The sequence below is a fragment of the Palaemon carinicauda genome, chromosome 37, assembly GCF_036898095.1.
Source record: "Palaemon carinicauda isolate YSFRI2023 chromosome 37, ASM3689809v2, whole genome shotgun sequence".
NCBI lineage: Eukaryota > Metazoa > Arthropoda > Malacostraca > Decapoda > Palaemonidae > Palaemon > Palaemon carinicauda.
Genome location: NC_090761.1, coordinates 55,562,222 through 55,585,827, shown reverse-complemented (window position 1 = coordinate 55,585,827; position 23,606 = coordinate 55,562,222). Strand labels below are relative to the sequence as shown.

The 23,606-nt window shown below is 34.7% G+C and overlaps 1 protein-coding gene across 3 annotated transcripts in view; it reads right to left on the bottom strand.

Moving 5' to 3' along the window:
* LOC137629694 (uncharacterized) overlaps positions 1-23,606 on the bottom strand; it is a 39,882-nt gene that overhangs the window by 6,499 nt on the left and 9,777 nt on the right. For 2 of the 3 annotated variants that reach the window (XM_068361253.1, XM_068361252.1), the window contains exons 1-9: positions 14,781-14,858; positions 13,416-13,821; positions 9,964-10,110; positions 7,779-9,269; positions 7,485-7,633; positions 3,814-4,008; positions 2,681-2,799; positions 2,297-2,515; positions 1,086-1,184 (exon numbers count right to left, since the gene is read on the bottom strand). In XM_068361253.1, coding sequence (XP_068217354.1) covers positions 1,086-1,184; positions 2,297-2,515; positions 2,681-2,799; positions 3,814-4,008; positions 7,485-7,633; positions 7,779-9,269; positions 9,964-10,110; positions 13,416-13,821; positions 14,781-14,843 — 2,888 coding nt within the window. In that variant the 5' untranslated portion in view covers positions 14,844-14,858. Of the gene's footprint in view, positions 1-1,085; positions 1,185-2,296; positions 2,516-2,680; positions 2,800-3,813; positions 4,009-7,484; positions 7,634-7,778; positions 9,270-9,963; positions 10,111-13,415; positions 13,822-14,780; positions 14,859-23,606 lie in introns of those variants that run through there. The other variant, XM_068361254.1, reaches the window with a different exon arrangement.

The window sequence follows — 23,606 nt, the reverse complement described above, 5'->3', positions numbered from 1 at the left end:
AAAGGAAACTTCCAGGACAAAAGGAGACAAAAGGGCACACAGCCATGCTGTTGGGAATCACAAAAGCACTTTCAAAATAGAAAAAATCCATAGACTTAAATATAGCACTTGAAAAAAGTCAGTATGGAGGAACATGAAAAAATTAAATAAATTCCTGGATTGCCTGAGTAAATAATAAAGGATTTCAAACAAAAAGAAGGTAGAAAACCAGAATAGGATCAAGTAAAGAGGCTAGCAAATTCATGATAATCCACACAAGCTTTTGACCTCGAGAGTTTCTCCCCCCAAAACAAGGAAATTTCGATTTTGGCTGTGGAATGTTAAGGGACAGTCCAAGGTTTTACATTATGCTGTCAATGCACAGCATTAGACATATTGAAGTGGTGGTTTTTACACAAGATCACAAATAATGCAACAGCATTCAGAAAAATGCCAAGAAAGGGAAGATGGGGTATCCAATCTCATTGCCTTGTGTGCACTTGAAATTACTATGCACCAAATACATATAAACTTTTTTTTTTAAACCATGGAACTTATACCAGTAAAAATGCAACAATATTCATACAAACAAATTGTTATGCAGTATTTCCCATAGAGAAAGAGAGTGAAAATCAGTTACATCTACTACTTTTCCTATTTACATTTAGCAAAAAATTCTCTTTTGAATCTAATGCACCCAACACTACCTGGTAAAGTAATAAATGTAAAAAAAACTAAAATAAGAGATTAACCATACTAACCTTTCTTATCTATGCTGTATTGATTTTTATGAGGAAAAACAGAGGAGGATAAGTAACTACAGTATTTGCCTATTGCATCTGATAATTTGTAGCCACATTCTAAAAAACATAAAAGCTCTAAATTTACATTACTGAACCCTTTATTTTAGCATGAAACATTAAATACTTTACCTGTGTCAATGAAATCACTTGAAAAAAAAAAAAACCAACTAAGGGAAATTGTACTAAAGATCAATGACAATTCAATGAATATAACAAAATTAATACAGACATTAAATAAAACATGCAACAATCTATCAAAACTAGTGAGGCCAGGCATCAAACAATAACTGTCAAATTACTTACTGCTTAACAGCATCTGGAATCTCGAGTTGATCTAGAGGCACCATCTGAGCTAATTCTGTTAGGTTATTAACAAACGATAGCTTTCGGTAGAATTTCGTGCTGCAAAAAAAAAAAAAATTAAGGAATTTTGTTGTTTAAATAGCTTCGATACAAGCAAGTAATGTATGCTAAATTAGGTTAAAACCTCTTATACACTTATTAAGTTGCAATCAATATAGAATTAAACAAATGTAGATGATGATTAAATGCTCAATTATTAAACCTTTAATGGCTTTCAATCAAATATTACTCGTCACAAAGCAGTGGAGTACCCAAACACTAAGACTCAAATTTAGTCAGTGAAATGGAGATAACTATTGTGTTCAGTTTAACTAATTTCACAGGTAGACCCACTTGCATTAGTTTTAAAACCAACCCCTGAAGAGAAGACTAAAGGAATAAAATCATGATGACATTCTCAGCACAAAATTTAATAACACTAGATATGTTGCAAGTAAATCTACAGTAGGTTCTTTTGCTAATTTGACGGCCTCCTTATTACCAAACAACAATGGATTTAATTTCTCTGTTATTGATAAAAGTATGTCTCCTTACATAAGGATATTCAAAGATAAGAACCTGTTTGTCCAATAAAGTAAAATGTTCCTAATAGTGTAAAATATAATGCAATTTAACTTCTATCATATAATGTAAAAACAGCTGTATGAATTCTTAGTAACTATGTAGGCTAGTGCACTAGAGTTAGCAAGATGAGTCGACTGAAAATAAATGTAGAGTCGAGGGTTATAAGCTGGATGTTTAAATTAATTATTTTGGACTTAAAAACGTTATAACTTGCGAATCCACACTTGGAATGCATTTCATTCTTATGTAGAGGATTGAACTTCATGTATTTAATCATATATGACATTCTAAATTATTCAAAAATTATGCCAGAGTTGAATGACCTCACAGGTCCCAGTGCCTGGGCTATGTCTTAAATTTCACAATCTAATCCAAATGCTGCTTCACCCTATAACAACAACAGCAGCTTAAATAATCTGATCTTTAGAAAAAATTTTACCCTTTAATACCTACTTTACAGCATCATCTAATGTTTTGATATCTCTTTAATTATATGAAGTAAATAGTCCAATATATTTTTTAGAGTTGGTAGAAGTTTCTATATTGTAACTAACAAACAACAAAAGCAGCTTACTTATCTGCCTTACCTTATGAATGGCCTGGAAAATGCCACTACAGTCCGCACCCAGAACGTGGGATGCACTACGTGAAGTGCCTTCAAATTTTTTCTCAGCTTCCTATCAATCATTTGATAAGCCCTTTTTAACCAGTGAAAGTTAGGCATATGAGACTTTGGTGTACCACCCGCTAAATACACCAGAACATAATCATCTGCGATCAACTGCTCCAAAGTTGACAATACATACCTACAACCAAAAAGTAAAATATCGTTATTTATTATCAAGGAAAATTAAAGATAAATAGGGAGGAAAAAGTTAATATACATAGAAGTGTGAGTAAGTTGTATGTTTCATTTTAAGAACAATATAAAATAACTTATAACGCATCAGGCTGAAATCATCACAACTCACAAGAATAGATTGTCCATAACATAATTGTAATCTCTTCTCGATCTATCAGGCAACTGGCAGGCACAAATGACGATAACTGCATGTTGAGTATCACCCAGGTATCCACCATGGCTTACACACTGAAAGTATTTCAGTGAAATTATGATTCTACATTTCACTCATTCAAAATATAATACTGTACCGTAAAACAGCACACTTTATTACCAAACTATTATAATCGTTAAGTATAGAAGAAAAATGCTGCCGATGCACTCAGAATTTAGTTGTACAGGTCTCTACTCTCATGTAGTACTAAAATGAGGTTAAGTTGTATAATTTTCTCTATATACTTTAATTTGAAGATATCCTAGAAAAGAGTAAATCCACATGATACTCATTTGATCTATTAATACTGAAATTTAGTAATATAAGTAAAGTTACTCTATCTGATACGCCAACACCAAACAGTACAAAACTATATCTTGAATATCTAAAGACAAAAACAGCCTCAAACTGTCAGTTAAAGTTATGTAAATGAGATTCATGAAATGTATTCTTTAAAAATTTAGACTTAAGAAAAAAAAAGATCTACAAATGAGATTAGCAAACATAACACAAAACTTGAATACTTGCAGATTTAATCTTAGAATAATACTATTTATTATATATAAAAAAAAAAAACAGTATCAAACAACTCTCATATCAAGGTTTTCACTATCAAAAACATTCATCACTAAAATTGTTGTTATCAAAATATTTATAAAGAGCAAAAGTACTAAATACAATCACATCAGAAATCACTAATACATACTAAACCTCGTTTACTTAATTTTCAAGTTTTTAAAGTTAATAGTCTTAAGATGAAATATAAACAACTTTAGTTAACATAGCAGTTTCATATAAACTAAAATTGCACTGTTTATGAAAAATTACTTGGCATCCTTTTTGTAAAGTAAAAACTAATATTTTCTACATGCTAGTGGACACCAATTTTGGCATCTGAAAATGCTTCAAAACTTTCATTAGAGGCAAAGAAATAACAAAACTTATCATCAGAACTCACTCTCTCAAGGACAAGCAATATAGCATCCTTCAAACCTTTAAATCTACAATGAGGAATCACACACAAAATGTATAGCACATAAAAGGCATACCTTACGATAAGGTGCAATGACTTTCATGTCAATTCTTCTCCAGACACCACCAATAACGACGCTCCTCCAATGTCTTTCTTCAGAAGTTTCTTCTGCTGCAGAGAATTCTGGTATAAACTCAGGTGGTGGCGGTAGAGGCTCCAGATTAGGATAGATTTTGCATTTTATATTTATTTCGGGCGCTTCAAAATCATCCTTAGAAAAGATAAAAAGCAATTATTGAAATATATGTTGAAAATTATTTTACTCAAAAGAATTATTCTTCACTAATATGTGATATACAAAAATAAATTGTGTAATATTAAAACCTTGAAGAGTTTCAAATTTGAAATTCAAAACATTTCAGTATACATTTGCCAGTACTGTGTTATGATAGATCATATCCAGTATTGTATAGCTCTGCTTGTTTATTACTGCAATAACTACACAAATAACTACTAAAATTCATCAACATTGCTCAAACTATTGATAACCGAGGGACCGAGTCACCTTAAAAAATCCTCATAGCATACACCATCTGTTTAAGACTTATGGTCATGTATATAGTAAAATAAATCATATGAATAAATAGAGCTGTTATCAGAATGTTAAAACTAAAAAGTTATTCATGAAAAGTAACACAGTTTTACCTGTGCAACAGCAATGTATGCCATAAATGCACTGGCATGTACAATTGGGCACCAGAAGTACAATCATGAAGCAAGCTCTCACAAAATACCACAAAGGACCAGGTCATATATAATACCAATATCCTAGGGAATTCCCCCTCAAAACAAACTATTGTAGTACTGCATATCCTAGAAGCCCTACGTATTCCAGCTCTAGAATACACATAGCCTAAATTCATAAAATTGATCTACAAGAAAACCTGGTACTGAATATTATAAGAAATTTTCTTAACTGCCAACAAAATGGCAGCAGTATATTGCCTCTACGTGGAAATATTCTGCATTATGTGAAAAAGAGCAGTGTTTGAGTAAACCGCAGATCGTTTAGACACACTTTTACCAATCTGCGAGACAATTTCTTAACTGTCACCGCAAATGTGTGGACAGTGACCTCCTTCACCTAAAAAGGTGCCAAACTTCATCCACGCACTCAATTTTCTATTTAAGAATGATTGGTTTCTAAGTTGAAATGAGTCAGGGAACCACAGGTACTTGCAAGAAATTACAACTTGGAATTGCATCTTCCTCTAAATTTGGAGTAACTCCCTTGCGTTACCTTTTCCATGTGTGCTGTGTTAAATACTAAAGTTCAATTCAACATGTTTATTGGTGTGCATAATACTGTACAAATGTATTCATGAGAATTTTACTGTGTCTTTTGTGATAAAGTATTGTATATTTTTCATTCAATAAAGCTGAGTGTGTTAATCTTCCGGATGTAAGCTTCTCAAAGTTATGAATTAAAAGTTTTACCAAACTATTGGTGGAATGCAGTAATATGGAGAAGAAAACTATAAGAACCCTCTAAAATTTTATATAACACTTTAGATGACAACTGTTTGATTTAGCATATTCCAATAATTCTCATGATCATTATTATAATATATTTTAAAAGGACCAAATCAAATTTATGCAGTTGATGTAAAAGAATTCTACATATATTAACTTAAAGGTGCAAATTGTAGCAAGGTAGAGTTTAGGATGGCCAAGCAAATAGGAAGTGACCTAAGGAAAGGGGACAGGTAAAAAGTAATGGGATAAAGAAGTACGACAGCATACAGCCATTGCAAAGAAACATTTGTACCCTCTGCAGTGAGTTATACAAGGAATACTATAAGTGGTACTTCCTATATCATCATCATCATCATCATCATTATTATTATTATTATTATTACTTGCTTGCTAAGCTACAACCTTAGTTGTAAAAGCAAGATGCTATAAGCCCAAGGGCTCCAACAGGGAAAGTGGCTCAGTGAGGAAAGGAAATAAAGAAACAAATAAGCGACAGAGACTTAATGAAATAAAATACTTCAAGAACAGTATCATTAAAATAAATCTCCCATATATATACTATGAAAACTTAAAAAACTTCAAAATCACAAGAGGAAGAAAAATATATAGAATAGTGTGCCCGAGTGAACCCTCAAGCAAGAGAACTCTACCCCAAGACTAGAGAACAGGGATTTGATTCGGGAGTGTCTTCCTAGAAGAGCTGCTTACCATAGTTAAAGAGTTGCTTCTACCCTTACCAAGAGGAAAGTAGCCACTGAACAACTATAGTGCAGTAGTTAACCCCTTGAACGAAAAAGAATTATTTGGTAATCTCAGTGTTGTAAGGTGTATGAGGACAGAGGAGAATATGGAAAGAATAGGCCAGACTATACGGTGTATGTATAGGCAAAGGGAAAGTAAACCGTAACCCGAGAGAAAGATCCAATGAGGTACTGTCTGGCTAGTCAAAGGACCCCCATAACTCTCTAGCAGTAGTATCTCAATGGGTGGCTGGTGCCCTGGCCAACCTACAACCTATAGAGAAGTAAAAATGCAAACAGGTGACACACTTAGGAACTTTGATCAATGTTCATGAAAGATTATTCATAAACATTCCTTATCAGAACTAACAGGCTTTTTTAACCTATTGAAGGTTTAAAAGTTGCTCATGAATGGCAGAAGCAAGGGACAGTGACAATGCCTTAGCTAGCAGGACAATGCACAAGAGACTGACCTTATATACATATGACCAGCAACCAAGTCCCTCTTCACTCAAGTTAGGATAAAAAGGACCACAACACCGATCCATACATCACAGTTGGTACAATCACTTTCTCATACTGAACTCCCTTTACATTCATGCCCAACCCTCTTTATTTTTACTACTCCCATAACTCCCCCCAACACTTTGCATTCTTCATTCACTCTCTAGACGTACATCTGCTTCCACTCACCATTTGCTGCAACGACAGACTCCAAGTACTTAAACTGATCCACCTCCTTAACTAACTCTCCATTCAACAGACATTCAACCTCGCACCACCTTCCCTTCTCGTACATCTCATAACCTTACTCTTAGCCACATTAACTCCCAACTTCCTTCTCTCCACACCCTTCCAAATTCTGTCACTAATCGGCCAAGCTTCTCTTCTGCGTCTGCAACCAGTACAGTATAATCCGCAAACAACAACTGATTTACCTCCCATTCATGGTCATTCTCGTCTACCAGTTTCAATCTTCGTCCAAGCACTTGAGCATTCACCTCTCTCACCACTCCAACATACAAGTTAAACAACCACGGTGCCATCACACATCCCTGTCTCAGTCCCACTCTCACCGGAAACCAATCGCTCACTTCATTTCCTAACCTAACCAGATCAAAGTACTGTAGTTAATTATTCTCAAATGTCAATCAGCAATGAATAATCTGTTTGATGATGAAAGCTGCAGAACTTCGGTCAAGATCCCAAAATTTTTGACTTATTTTATAATTTGTACTCTTTTCCTATTATAACAAGTGAGAATTCTGGCTCAGCAGTCCAAGTAAACTATTTCTTAGCTTATCTATAGTATATTCGAGGGTTCACACAAATGTAGATTCTTTTTTGTACCAACAAAACACCAAATCAGTCACTACAATTCTGAACGATGTGGTTTAATCATGTGGCATGAAAACTTAAAATACAACCAAAGCAAAGTTTTATTCAAATTAGACAAACTAGCAGCACTTACATCAATGTCATCCTCCCCATCACTTCTGCAGCTGAAGGCTGAGGCAACAGATATATTGTCATCTTCAATAGGAGACTGCAAGATGTCATCTGCAACGGAGATTCTTTTTCGTTGGCTGAAGTTCCCAAAGTTCAAACTAGAAGGTCGCTCTGTGAATCAAACAAGTTCTCTTGAGCTTAGTAATAAAATTAAACACACATGAAGAATAGGACAAAGTATGAACCATAACTAATATATATTATTACAGTGGATGAAAATTGTATGCTACATAAATTACAGCTAGAAAAACATTACCTTCATCCGGAGTTACAAACTCAAATTTGCTTCCTGAAGAATCTAAAGTTGGAGTTACAAATTCTGTAAGTCCGCTAACGTCTGAAGTCAGTTTTGATACATCATCTTCAGTTCTATTTTCTTCGGGTTCATCACCAAAATTAGTTATCACAATATCAGGAAGGGAAACAGGAACTGCTCGACTTTTTGGGCCATCGCTTGACTTTGAACTTCCTGTAATTTCTAAAGATATAGAGTTGCTAGGGTCCACCGTTGATAAATCTGGTATTTCATCACTGTAATCCTCGTTAGTTCCGCCACTAAGGTCAAACTCGGGTGCTGGGATTTTCTTGAGACCAATATCTTGGGTTTTGCTCTCCACAAATACACCTTCAACCTCTAATTCCTTCACACCCTCTTTGGTGAGACGAAGTGACCTGCGCCTCTCGAACCTAAAGCCTGTATCTTCCTCTTCAGGATCATCGTCCAATATTATATCAGTTAATCTCTTGGAGCTGATAACTTCACTTTCTTTAACTGGCTCTGCCGTACCGTCCAACACAGCTCTGATTTCACTCTTATCAGAGTTACCTAGTTCAGCTCCCTCAGCAGATATCATTCTCTTTGGGGAGGAGATGCCACTATCAGCATTGCCACTACTTACATTGTCACTACTATTACTGTTGGTAAGATGTTCTTGCAAAGAATTATGTAAGGCTTCCATGATCTCCTTGTCAAAGAAGTCACTGTAACGATGAGAATTGACTAAAATTTCTTCAACTTCCTTCGGTGTCAAAATATCCTGCAATCTACCACTAAGATTATACAAGTCTTTATATTTAGTGAAGTCTAAACACTCTTTAACTTTCATGAGAGTACTCTGTTCTATGCTTAAACTCTCCTCATTACTTTCATCATGAACACTTTCATCTGTAGCACTCATACTCAATTCCATGGTTAAATAATTGTTGGGCTTTACACTAGCTGGTATTGGAGTCGAAGTGTTTGAGATTGGGAGGAGTGGACGAAAACTGATTGGTTGACCATCTTTAGAAAAACTGGTATCTGCAATAATGTCTGAAATATCCTCTCCAATATTATCATTATCATCTAGCATGCTCTCTATCTCCCGTAAGTCCTTTGCGAATGTGCCCACCTCAGTTGTCAGTGTGGCATTACTTACCACATTCTTTATGTTCTCATTACTATCCAAAGATAACCGGTCATTCTTTACATCATCTTCGGGACTTGTAACCGGCTCCTCTGTTATTTTCCTGCGAATGCTGCCATGCCTCTGGAATTCGCCCGTCCTAACCAACCCTTCAATTTTTTCAGCATCTGGCGCATCGATGGGAGTCAAGTTGACTTTCCGACGGAAACTCTTGTGCCTTACAAATGCATTCTCGTGAGAATTAGGGAGGTGAAATTCTTCAAAATAGTCCTCCTCTAAGTCACTTCCAACCTCAAAGCCATCAGCTTGTTTGGGAGTACCCTCTGGGTTATCTACTTCATCTGCAATCAAAGCCTACTGTTAAATACAACTCAACACTAGCCTTCAAAGCTGCCTTTAAAGAAAGGTACAATCAATTCTTTTATTTTAGAATTATCAAAGGATAAGTCAATACCCTACTATGTACAAAATCTACCAATGTCCATAAAGCCAAACAATTAATTATCAAAACAAGCAGATTATACACCTAAAAAATTCCTGTACATTAATGTACAACACAATAGGTCTGTAAATATGTATTAAAGCAAATTTACACTAATCAAATACTGATAAATATACTGTACTGTAAAGCCTTGTTGACTACTCAACTCCCAGTTAAAAATCCCTAAGGCATTAGGACTTGAAAATAATACTGTATCAATACTTAAATAAGCATGTCTTATCAAATAGACTATAAAGAAACTAACCAATCTACTTTTGAAATATTGTAATTGAAAAATGACTAAATGGTATTTATACTGTAATTAAAAACACAAACTTGCCAATTTACTGTACAATTATGCTGTACGCTATAAAAAAAATAAATAAAATCAGGTTTCTACACAATTACAAATCACATCTTTATACAGCACTGCTTGATTACTTGATTATTAAGGAATTGGAAGCTTATCTCAACTTTACCTGCGGCTTTTTAAACTACAAATTACATGCTTTTGGATGTTTGGGATAGAAGATGTATATTACTACTATATATACCTGGTTTGTAACTTGGAGTAAGATACATAGAACTAGGAGTGGTACACCTAGAACTACTGCCATTAATTTCGTCAGCTTCCAAGAAGCACACGCCATTTTCCTTTCCTCCCTCAACTTTCAGTGCCATGGGGCTTCTTGGAAATTCAACTGAAAATATAAAATCAATTATTATAAGAATTCTCAAATTTCAGTAATATAATTGGGAAAAATTCAAAAGGAAATATTGTATGCAACAAACTATTTAAAACATCAACATTTGATTGTTTGATTGTTTTGGGTTTAGATCCAACCCTCCACTGAAGTTGAGTGAACTACTTCTCGGGCGGGTCCATATTAATCAAGTGAAATTCCTAGAAAGCACTTTCTACATCTTGATAATCAGTGTTATGAGACATCTAAAGTAGACATTGCAAAAACAATTCTTATGAAAAATCGATATCATCAATACTTAACAGTATTTCAAATGAAAATTCAATACCATAATTTGTCCTAACCAGTCCTATACAGTACATATTCCAAATTCTCTAAAACTCCCCTATTGCCATTGGGTAGTGATGACTTAGCCATCCCTATGGGTCTCTCCATTCTAGTCAGTCATTCTTTTCCAGGAGGGTGTAAATGACAAGATTAATGAACTTTCATGTTCATTTGCATTCACACATTAACCAGGAAGGTGGGTTAGTGGTATAATCTCATAATCAAACCTTATTCTCCACACTAGTGTCTCGTTGTCTCAACCATAAATTATTTAACAGCACCTTACTCGAACCCTCATCCGCTCATACGTGTAGATCACTACCAGAATGGACCTACAGTTGGTGACCTCAACCATCAAAAATGGAGTACGGTTTAAACAGATTTTAATCTAACCTAACCCAAAAGAGTAGCCGTACAACACTAATTCTCAATTATATACTTAATTCTAAGCTAAGGCATTAACCCCTTTAATTTGCTAAAGGTAATTATAATACTGTACACTTAAAAAAAAAAAAAAAAAAAAAAAAGGTCCTGGCACACTGCAGGCCCTAAAGACCAGTAGTCACCAAAGAACAGTTCAACAGGCTTGCTTTGTCACTGTTAGGCAGTTAATTGCACTCAAAATATATTCTTAATGAAATCCAGTGTTGTAGGGACTCTCTTAATGCTAGAGGTTTTTACTTTGGCCAGTCTTTGGTCTGGTTCATCCACATCCCTGTGGGTCTCCACTATAAATAAAAAAAAAGAAATCAAAAAAAAACAATGACATTACATTCCTTGGCAGTGGCGTAGTCAGGATTCTGACCCAACAAAATAAGTTCCTCATGGAACCTCGTATCTCAGGGTACTTACAGGATACAAGCACAATTCTTTCAAATTGCCTCCTTCTGCTTCTCCCAAAACAGATATATCCATTTTGTAGTAAAGCTTTAAAGCAAAAGTCATTCTTAACTCAACTCTAGTATTAGAGAAAGAATCAACCCTTTAGCTAAGAGCCCCACTATCACCAACCGAGCTTATATATCACTAAAACTTTTGGCAATGCCAAAGGCAGTATCTTGAAGATCTTTATTAAATTGCAGGACAACATCTTAATTCCACCATATCTGACAGCATCTCGAAGAATAGCCTCCTGGACAGGTCTAATTCCATATACTGTAGTGCCAAAAACAGCAGACACATATATCCTCTGACTGAGGGGATCGATAACTTCTTTTTGCAATGCAGAAACCTTATTAGTTAAATAATGTTATGCATAGAACTATTAGCCACCTATTTTCATTGTTATGTACATGAAATATAATAGGTACACCTTTAATGCTGGGATAGCTTGTTGGTGGAACACCTATGGCTACTACAATGGAAAGAAAGCTTAGGCTTGGAAATTTTTTTTTTGTTTTAAACAGACTGTGGAGACTCCAAGCAGTCATACAAAGCATCAGGGAGTTTTGATAGAGCAGATGACAATGAGCCAGTTTGAGAAAGGGTTCTACGCACGAAAAGCAACTTGGAATTCCATCAACAATGGCCACAAGTTTTTTAACTACTCTCTCCAACCCTAATACAGAGCTAATGTCATCCTGGCATTGTTCTACGAGCTGAACTTGCTGTCTCAAAGAATCAGGGGTAACAGTGGAAGCATATAAAAATCTAGATTCATCAACTCTTGCTGCTTGGCATCTGCCACCCTTGCCACAAGGTCCAGTACAAATGAACAGAATACTGTACTTGCATCCTATTGCGAATGGTTTGAGATATATCTAATATTGGCCTCCCCAAACCTTCCACAAATCATAACTCGCCCGACGGTCTAGAGACTACTCCATGGGCATACCTGGTTCTTCTGGCTCAATTGGTTCACCAACCAATTCTATTTACCTGGGACAAAGTGAGGAAACAAATTTAGGTCCCTCTCTGTCCAATACTGTATAACAACAACTGAGCTGAAAGGAACAGAACCTCTGACTGGGTCTGACCGTTTCTTTATGAATGACGGCACAAATGTTTCCTCCAAATGCAAGGCTCTGACTTTCCTTACTAACAAGTCTACTGAATTTTGTCATGACACTCAGCACTGCCAATCATTCTACACAGTTGGCGAATAACTTTCTGCTGTTCCATTCCAATCCGAAAGATAACTATCTTCTCCCGAGACATCCCAAAACATCAAGATATCGAGTACTGTACATGCATCTTCAGTGTCACCTCTAGCAATAGGTGTTACCGACAGCTACACCATCTGAAAAAGACCACTGGATGGCCATCAAAGTGAGGAATGGAGACTGTCCAGGACTTTTACCCTGTGAAAGTGTTCAATGAGATTAACCTATTTATCCTTAATCTTGCAGGTGAGATGAACTTTTCCAAGGGTGCCATCATTCCCAGGAGTACATCCACTAGTGAGCTGAATGCCTCTTCCCTGCATGAAGTCCTCAAGAATTACAAAAAGGACCGGACCCTTTTGCTGGATGGAGAACCCAAGAAAGGAACCAAGTCTATTGCCATCAACAAAAAGAGAAGAGAGTAAACTGAACACAAGTCAGAGAGAATTTGCTATTGACCAGGGCACCCAGATTCCTTCAGTTCAGCAGTGAATGCTGTGACTACACAAGGTTCTGTGTGACTAGTCATGAATTATCCAAATATAACACAGCTGATTCCCAATACGTGCACCCACCTGCCAACCGAACCACAAGTCTAACAATTTATCTCATTAACATGAAAATGCTTCACATTCCTGCATTGCACATAAAAATGCAAGTCCTTTATCTTCTAAATTTTCAGAGGCCCTCACATTGGCCCTTCCTTTATTCATCAGGCAGCCCATTATACTTCCATGAATAATGTATCCTCATTTATATTTTTAAGATAACTAGCTTAAGTTTCTCCCATAATATTTCCAAGTGATGACATAATTTTGTTAATCTGACACTTTTCTGGATGGTCTAACACTAATAAAACCATAGTGAACCCACCTGTCTCAGCAGTATAATCTTCAGGCGCAGGCAACACAATGTCCGTGTTACTTATTTCTGAAGACGACGGAGGTCTGGACGACGACGCAGAAGAAGGTACAGAGGACGGCATTGCCAGATCTAATTCACTGTTCGTCAAATCGCTCGTTGTTAGAGACATCTGTGAAGAGGACGGGGGTCTTGAAGGGGGAGCAGAGGAGTATGCCGAGGAGCCTGCAATGTCAGGGTCACTGATGGTCAGGTCACTTTGGGCCAACGATACCTGTGATGCAGCAGCGCTCAAGGGGGGACTAGCAGGACTTTTGTTGATGTCCCCACCATCTTGTCGGCCACTGACAATGTCATCTCCTGTCACTGCTGTGCCAGATCCCACAATGGCTTCACCACTCTCACCACGCATCACAATCTGAAATAAAAAGGTAAAAAAATTTCAAATTATGGATTTACATCAAGACACTTTATACAATACTGTAATAAAATTGCCCGAGAATTTCATGTGAATACCGTAGTTTTCTTGTTCCTAGAAAAACATTGGGTACATAAAAATTACTCAAACCATTAAAATCCCCTCATTTCATAACTATTCCTTTGATAACCCCAAATCCCTTTTTCTCCAAGGCCCATATCCTGTAATGATCTTTGACATCATTAGCATTTCATTAAATCATGTACTTTCTCAACGATTAATTTACTGGTAAATCGAAAATAACATTGAACGCTGCACACCTTAAAAATTTGTTTACTATACTGTACTTTCTCTACAATGCATATAAACACAAAATAGCATTGTACAATATATACTTTAAACATTTGAATCACTTTAATACAGTACTGTCATGAGAGAGAGAGAGAGAGAGAGAGAGAGAGAGAGAGAGAGAGAGAGAGAGAGAGAGAGAGAGAGAGAGAGAGAGATATCACTGCAATAATGCGGCATGTGCCTTGTAACCGTATTACCTCATTGCACAATCCAATATCCTAAAATTATCTTTACATCCTATCAGCTAGGGCAACAAGCATTCTCTTATCAATTATCATATTCTTGCAATATCCATATATACTGTAGTTTTCTCTATAAATGATACCCTGGAAATTCTACCCAATCGACATTATCACTTGATACCCTCGATCCACTTTGCACTCCAAATTTTATTTCCAGATCAAGAATCTATATTAGCTCAATCACCTTGCACCCATTTCTTCTAATGGTTACAATAAAATTCAATAGTCAAACATCACTCAATAACCCTTATTTTCCCATTTTGGAGTGAGCACTAATTCGACTCACCCATTGTCTATGTATGCTAACCAACACAAGTGTGGAGTCAAACTTTTTAACTAAGATTTCTCTTAAAATGTTACAAAAACCTTGCACTTTTTATTCTCACTATACAACGACTTCGAACTAAGCAAAACTCCAAGGTAATTCATTATGAATAAAGTTGACTTTATGATAAGGATAGCTCTCCTGGCTACACTAACACCTAGTTAGGGATGGAAACTGCAAACCACACACACTGCGCCTCAGGAAAGAAAATTCAGCTTGCCGACGTTTCTTCTTTATTCTTCCGGTAGTCTACAATTGACGTTCTGTGTATACCTTGAGAACTGTCTAACTACTGGTTACTAAGGTAAAGAGCTAAAAAGGACTCTCAAATAAATTATTTTCGTTCGTTTGTTCATCCGTTATCTTTGGAAAAAGAGAGCTGTAGTGAAAAAAGGAACGTTCTCTCTATAGAGAAAAGTTACTTTTTTTATTTTTGTCCTTTAGTTACCTTGGAAAAATTGAACTGCAATAAAAACGGGAATAATAAATAATAAACTGAAATCTTGATCGACAAAGAAAGTGCTGAGATTTTTAGAAATAACATCAAGAATATTTTTACGGTATATTTTCTTATTCATTATATGCCAATTACAGCCAACGAGGCTATGGGAAAATTGTATAAAATGTCAATTTTGGAAAAGAAGAATGCTACAAGCTCAGGGACCCCAACAGGGAAAATAGCCCAGTGATGAAAGGAAAGAAGCAAAAATAATATATTTTAAGAGGAGTAACAACATTAAAATAAATATTTCCTATATAAACAATAAAATAACTTTAAAAAAACAAAAGGAAGAGAAATCAGATAGAATAGTGTGCCTGGGTGTACCCTCAAGCAAGATACATACATATATATATATATATATATATATATATATATATATATATATATATATATATATATATATACATACATATATATGTATATACATTATATACATATATGTGTGTATACATTATATATATACATATATACACATATATATACACACACACACATATATATATATATATATACCTATATATATACATATATACACACATATATATACATATATATACATATATACATATATATACATATATACATATATATACATATACACATACATAAATATACATATACACATATATACATATACATATACACATATATACATATACATATACACATATATACATATACATATACACATATATATATATATATATATATATATATATATATATATATATATATATATACATACACATTATATATATATATATAGAGAGAGAGAGAGAGAGAGAGAGAGAGAGAGAGAGAGAGAGAGAGAGAGAGAGAGAACCACAAATACAACAATTATCCTTAAAATGCTGAATCGTGGAATAAACTAACGGAGATGATTATGCTGCATATACATGTGTGAACGAGTATTGTTGTAAAACAAGCTTGGGTACGATATTCGGAAAGAGAATATGTATCCTATTACAAGAGAAAATGGTATTTAATAACATTAAATTGAAATCGGTATCTTCCTAAACGACGTGAAAGTCGTCGTGCGTGTATTACATCACCGGGTCTAAAATAGACCGACGTTCACGTTATTCAATTCGTTACGTAAACACTTAGACTTCAACATGAGCTCATCTCCAAATGGTCCGGTCGTTCAATTTCTGGAAAATTATAATTCTCTTCTCCGCATCCACAGTTTGTTTCACTTCCTTTTGTGTTTTAAACCTTGTGGTCTATTAGTTTACTACAAATCATATTATTGTTATTATTGGTATACAAAAAGTCAGAATTAAAAATTAAACTCCAAGACCTTTCGAAAGTCAATCAACTCCATTTTTGGCAAGAAAATAAGGAAGCTTGAAGAACTAAGTTTTTAAGCGTCCCTTTATGAATCCAATTTATTAATTTCCTTTACTAAAGAAATTTACGCTTTACAAAGACTCCTTTCCTCTTCGTCAAAGGTAATTAAAATTTAACCAATCCCTTTGATGAAGACAGTAGACCTCTTAAAGCTTGAGCATTTTAAGTATATTCTCATTAATAATAATAATAACAACAACAACAATAATAAAAATAAAACTAGAAGTTAATCTACCTACAGAATAAATAAAAAAATAATTTTTTTTTTTTTATTTTCACGGAGGCTTCGTTAGTAAAATGTTGACCCCACAAATAGCGAACCTTAAGCGAACAGTTGTTCTGTACCAGCAAATGCATGAGAAATAATAGTATATTCTGACAATTTCCTATAAGCAAAAATCAGCATCCTTTTATCCTTATGGTTCCTATTGGAGCTTCAGGTAAGCCTACAGAATGTGTAAATTATCTAGCCTATATCTATCTATCTGTATACATGTTACTGACTCCTCTACTCTTCTTCTACCTAACACGTAAATGCCAGCATACCTACCTACTCCTTACCTTTTACCATTCTCTTTAATCTCACTTTCAGATTCAGTGTGGAGAGAGAGAGAGAGAGAGAGAGAGAGAGAGAGAGAGAGAGAGAGAGATTCTCGCTTACACACCACAAATTATATTAGGTAACACTTTTCTCAAGACTCGTTGAGAAATAAAGATTCCACTCAGAACAACAGGTTGTATCTTTCTCGTACGTCTAAATGCCTATGACCCCATTCTAGCCAATAACTGTGGGTGAGGTCACACGCCTTCTTTCAAGCGTAACCAAGAGAATTCACAAGTGATTGGAAGGGCAACAGAAACATATTCACCACGTAATTTTACTTCTGTGAAGCGCAATGCCAAATAACTGTTAAATCCTGCCATTATTGTTATGGAATTATGATAGGGATTTTGTTACATACTTTATATACTTTTACTTTACTTTTCATTCTAATTCTTTTTAAATGACAAATTGAATCAATTAAATACTTTATATACTTTTACTTTACTTTTCATTCTAATTCTTTTTAAATGACAAATTGAATTAGTTAAATACTTTTTATACTTTTACTTTTTATTCCATTTCTTTTAATTGTTAGGTTGAACTTGAAGAAATTTCATAAACAGGGGTATAATAGTACTTTTAGAGAGAGAGAGAGAGAGAGAGAGAGAGAGAGAGAGAGAGAGAGAGAGAGAGAGAGAGAGAGAGGGAGAGAGAGAGAGAGAGAGAGAGAATCGTGCTTCAGAATATGACATCATTGAGCAAGATGTGCCAACACAAAGGAACAGGTTACCTTTGCCCTTACCCATTTTTCTTCATTTTTTTTTTTTGTTTTATTGGTTTTTCGAACACGTTTTAACAGCAATGACTTTACCTTGTCATCTAACTGTTTCAGGTTTACTTTTCGGACCTTTATAATCTTTCTTCCTCTGAAGGGCAGTAAGTTCTCTTCCTTTTCAAGTGATTACGCCCTGCCCTAATACCTTCAGTTTCCGGTACACCTCTCTCTCTCTCTCTCTCTCTCTCTCTCTCTCATCTCTCTCTCTCTCTTCTCTCTCTCTCTCTCTCTCTCTCTTACATTATATATATATATATATATATATATATATATATATATATATATATATATATATATATATATATATATATATATATATATACACTGTATATAAATCAACAAATGCAGCCGTACCCAGTCTACTGCGGGACAAAGGCCTCAGTTATGTCCTTAATCATGTTTAATGTTTGGCCAGTTTTCATCACCACGCTGGCCAGTGGGGACTGGTAATAGTGGTAGACTCTAGTTTGTTGTGAGTAAACTAATCTATATATATACATTCATACACATGTGTGTTAAAGATACATCTACCACAAATAAAAATACGCCATCGCCTACTCAAAGAGAAAATACCACTACGCAAAATATCTCATCATCTGCCCTATCATATTCCAAGGAACAAAACACGATGGTATATTCAGTGAATACAAATTGTCCAAAAAGAATAGACTTAACGGGAGAATAAGACAGGTAAGAATATCAACAGTCAGCGGGTATTTCAGACAGGACATTGCGTGCATAGCCACATAAGACCGACGACGAGATGCCACAAACATCATCAAATTATTTGCTATTATTTTAAAATTTCAAAAAATTAAATATCAATATTACAGTGAAGTGGTTAATATACCACTTAATAAAAGAAACTATAATAAAAATGTTTTAATATAATGAGAACGTGTTTATTATGTTTCGAGTACCGAACCAAAGGATGATAAACCAGTATAAACCAGTTACTTGAAGTCTTTTCGATTTCTCAAAAAATTATAATTTATACTTGTTTATCTTCATATATACTACCAAAGCAGATCGTAACTATAAACAAAACAATATGGCAGCAATGATGTGCAGCCATACTAATAGCAACATGCGTGTGCGCGCGCACGCACGCAATATATATACATATATACATACATAATATATATATATATATATATATATATATATATATATATATATATATATATATATATATATATATATATATATATATATATATATATATATATACATATATATATATATATATATATAATACATATATATATATATATATATATATATATATATATATATATATATATATATATATATATATATATATACACTGACAGAGAAATCACATACATACACGAATGGCAGGACATGTCTAAGGCCTTTGTCATGCCCTGGACTAGTTACGATTAATGATGATGATATTAATCTATAACAAGGCAAATTATGTGACATAAATAAAAAAAAAATTAATGACACCATTACAAGAAATTTCCAAACCCGCTCATCCTAAACCGAAAGAGATACAAACATCTGCCATCCGAGTTCCCAGTTTGGCATAAAACTGTGGTACCATGTGAACGGGAAAGTGGGCACGGCCCCAAGGTCCTTTGGGTCATGAGAAGGGCAAAGGGATACCCATGCAATGACCTCTCCCAGGGCATTTCCACTCCAAGGGGGTTTCGCGGGGCATTATCGACTTTGCGATGACGATTCTATTATGTTTTAACTAATACCCCTAACTAGTCACTAACATCTGTTTAGTTTTCTGGCATATTAAAGGGGTTCTTTTAGGGGTAAGGTGTAACATAGCTGTGCATATGTACCGAAGTAAACACGCACACACTAATATATATATATATATATATATATATATATATATATATATATATATATATATATATATATATATATATATATATGGAGAGAGAGAGAGAGAGAGAGAGAGAGAGAGAGAGAGAGAGAGAGAGAGAGAGAGAGAGAGAGAGAGAGAGAGAGATACTATAGTCAATCTTTCTTTTTAAAGAAAATAATAAAATACGATATTATAAACAGCCGGTTCCGACCACACAGACATTTTGCATCATCCCAAAGCTCTGTCCGAGGTACCTTCCTTCACCCGGCATAATTTCATGAAACCGAGGAAGGAGTTAGGAAACATTGCTTCGCTTCCCTATAAGCAATCTGTTAGGTTTAAAGGCCACTCGTGAATAGCAAAGACAAGGGACAGTGACATTGCCCTATCAAGCAGGACTGTGCCCTAGAAACTGGCCATATATATTATCATTTTTATTATTATTAAATGCTAAGCTACAACCCTAATTGGAAACGCAGGATGCTATAAGCGGAGGGGGCCCCAACAGGGAAAATAGCCCAGTGAGGAAAGGAAAGAAGGAAAAATTAAATATTTTAAGATGAGTAACATTAAAATAAATATTTCCTATATAAACTATAAAAAACTTTAACAAAACAAGAGGAAGAGAAACTAGATAGAAGTGTGCCCGAGTGTACCCTAAAGCAAGAGAACTCTAACCCAAGACAGTGGAAGGCCATGGTACAGAGGTTATGGCACTCTCCAAGACTAGAGAACAATGGTTTGATTTTGGAGTGTCCTTCTCCTAGTAGAACTGCTTACCATAGCTGAAGAGTCTCTTCTACCCTTACCAAGAGGAAAGTAGCCACTGAACAATTACAGTGCAGTAGTTAAACCCTTGGGTGAAGAGGAATTGTTTAACTTATGAACAGCGGCCCAAGCCCCTCTCCACCAAAGCCAAGGTCAAGGAGGGCCAGACAATGGCTGCTGATGATTCAGCAGATAAACCTATAGGCTCCCCCAAATCCTCCATCCTTAGCTCACAAGGATGGTGAGCTTGCAGCGACCAAAAGAACTAACGAGTTTGAGAGGGATTCGAACCCCAGTCTGGGGTTCACTAGTCAGGGATGTTACCATATGGGTTGATATTGCCTTTAATTATCTAGATATGGTGTACCATTTCCAAAACACTTTGCTATGACACCTAGCCTACATCAATATGACAGCAAGTTTCGTGGTTCATGGTCATTTTGATTATTCATCTAATAACTTAACTCAAGTAGTAGTAAGCATTTTAGGGCTTTATCAGTTCCTACCTCCCAAAAAATCAGAATTATTATTTCTTTTAATTAGCTCATTATCTTCCATTCTCTTTATTCTACATCACTAAACAGCATACTGCTAAAATTTTGCCGTAAAAAATGGTGAGTATCCTGGAATAAATGTTGCCAGGCTATTACCGTTTTAAAATCGGATATATTGAGTCACCAACCCGTAAAAAAGATCATTAAGTAGGGTAAAATTTACGGTAGCCTGTATTTTAGCGAAATACGGTTGAGTAAAATATGTTTTTACGGAAAATTTCAGATTAAAATTACGGTGTTTTTAACAGTATACACAAAGTAATGATTCATGTTTCCACAAAGGCTAATCGTTTTACTTTTTATTCATTTAACGCTCTTGCATCCCTTCTAACAACACAAAGCTGTCTTGCATGAACAGTTCATCTCAACTTCTATACTCTTATATTTGATAAGCATTTGGAATCTTTATATGACTTCCGTAAAGATGAAATTTTGATGCCCGAGACAGTATTCTTGATTCTTCGCTTGCAAACCGTTAGCAGAAATTATGCTGCCTTTCTTTTTTACCTATTCCGCGACTATTCTTTATCTATTTCCAACACCACACCTTGAGTAGATTTTAGTCCTTAACATTTATTTTCCCACAAAGCTAACATTCAACATTCCTCTCCTGTTTTAATATAAAGTGTACCAGAATATAAAACTTAAATCTTACAGCTAAATTTCCTGACATAAGCGTTTTCCACCAATTCAGTTTATGTCGAGACGTCGACTAAAATAAACATGGCTGATTGTATATCGGGAACCAGTTTCTTTGCTACAGCCGCCCTCAAGTAACATAACTTTCAAAAGGTGTCGAAATTAGAATCTGCCCCCGCGATGGAGACTATCCGGAGAAATAATTAAATTGTTTAACCGAAAATAAGCCAATATTTACCTTTAATATAAAATATGTACTGCACAATCTCATTTTGTGGAAATAGTTGAAGAAAGGTTGGCAAACAATTTATCGTTTTCATGAAATGTACAAAGCAAAGCATTCCGAAACCTAAATTTTTGTTCGTCTGAAAAAAATCCAAATTAAAATAAAAAGGTAAAATATTAACATCGATTTTCTTAATGAGAAATGAGATTCCTTTGAATGGTGTTATTAACGCGGAAGGAGCCCCCCTGTAAACATGCTGGTAAGGCTTGTTGGATTTTCAGGTCAATAAAGGCAGTGCTGCATTAACCCATGACAGGACCCCAGGGCTTCAATCTTCTTTAGGTCCCTCGACATTCCGCAAGGCCCTTACGCTCTCTTTTCGTACAATTTATTACAATAATATTACAACTGAAGTATATAATCCATAGTTTTCACATTTAACACTTAGATAAAAAAGAAAAAATTGCATAGGTCCCTGCTTCTTGTAGGCCTCTAGGCTTAAGCCTACTCAGCCTTGTGGATAATGCGGTCCTGAATAAAGACCAATCAAATCACTATAAATATGACAATTTCCGTCTCATTGTAAGGCACCGTGGCTTTTCTAAAAACTAAGGATAAAAAACAAGTAGTATTGATAAAAATAAGTCTTAAAATAATTGCCCGTAGGAGTAGACACAACAGTTGACGGTAATTGTTTTTCTGTACAAATTTGTGGTCAGTTAGAGCTTCAGTGTTGCAAACTGTAATAAAGGTAATCGGAATCCTTCGCCAACAACAATTATAATGGTGAACTCGAAAAATAACTTGTCCAAATTTGTAAGGTAAAGAATAAACAACAATGTAACAAATCTAAAGATTTTAGGAAACCGACACTTAATCAACATCATATTATAACCAAAAATAAATAAATAAATAAATTATATAAGTAAATAAATAAAACAGAAACGTCCCCTTATAGAAAAAAATTGGCCATAGACCTAAAGTAATGGCCGGAACCAAGTTATGCTAACTCGTCTCTGGTCTTAGTTGTTACATTTGCACGACCAACTTGGTGGTGAAATTTTATTTGTTCCAATAAATTGGCCAATTAAGTATATACAAGATATTATCAAGAGCCAAACTGTACATGTATTAACATGCACAAATCTCCTCTTCCAATGGGGTCACAAGAAGCGTTAAAATAAACCTTTTATTTTATACTTGTTCTGTCCAGTGAATGGTCAACATTTCCTTATGTTCAATAGAGGCCCTATTCATAAACAAATTTGCTTCTGTGATGAAAGAACGACTAGTGATATAGCAAACTAGTTACTGATATATGAATATATACAAAATATATTATACTATACAATATATACATACATACATATATATATATATATATATATATATATATATATATATATATATATATATATATAAGAAACGAGCAGAGATTAGTAATAATAAAGTGATTACTTGCCAATCTAAAAGATGGAAAACTTTAAGAGCAAATTATTATATACTGTATATACAGTATAGGCTATATAAGTATATAATATGCATTACGATATGAATATATATAGTATACATATAATATACATACCTATACACATACGCA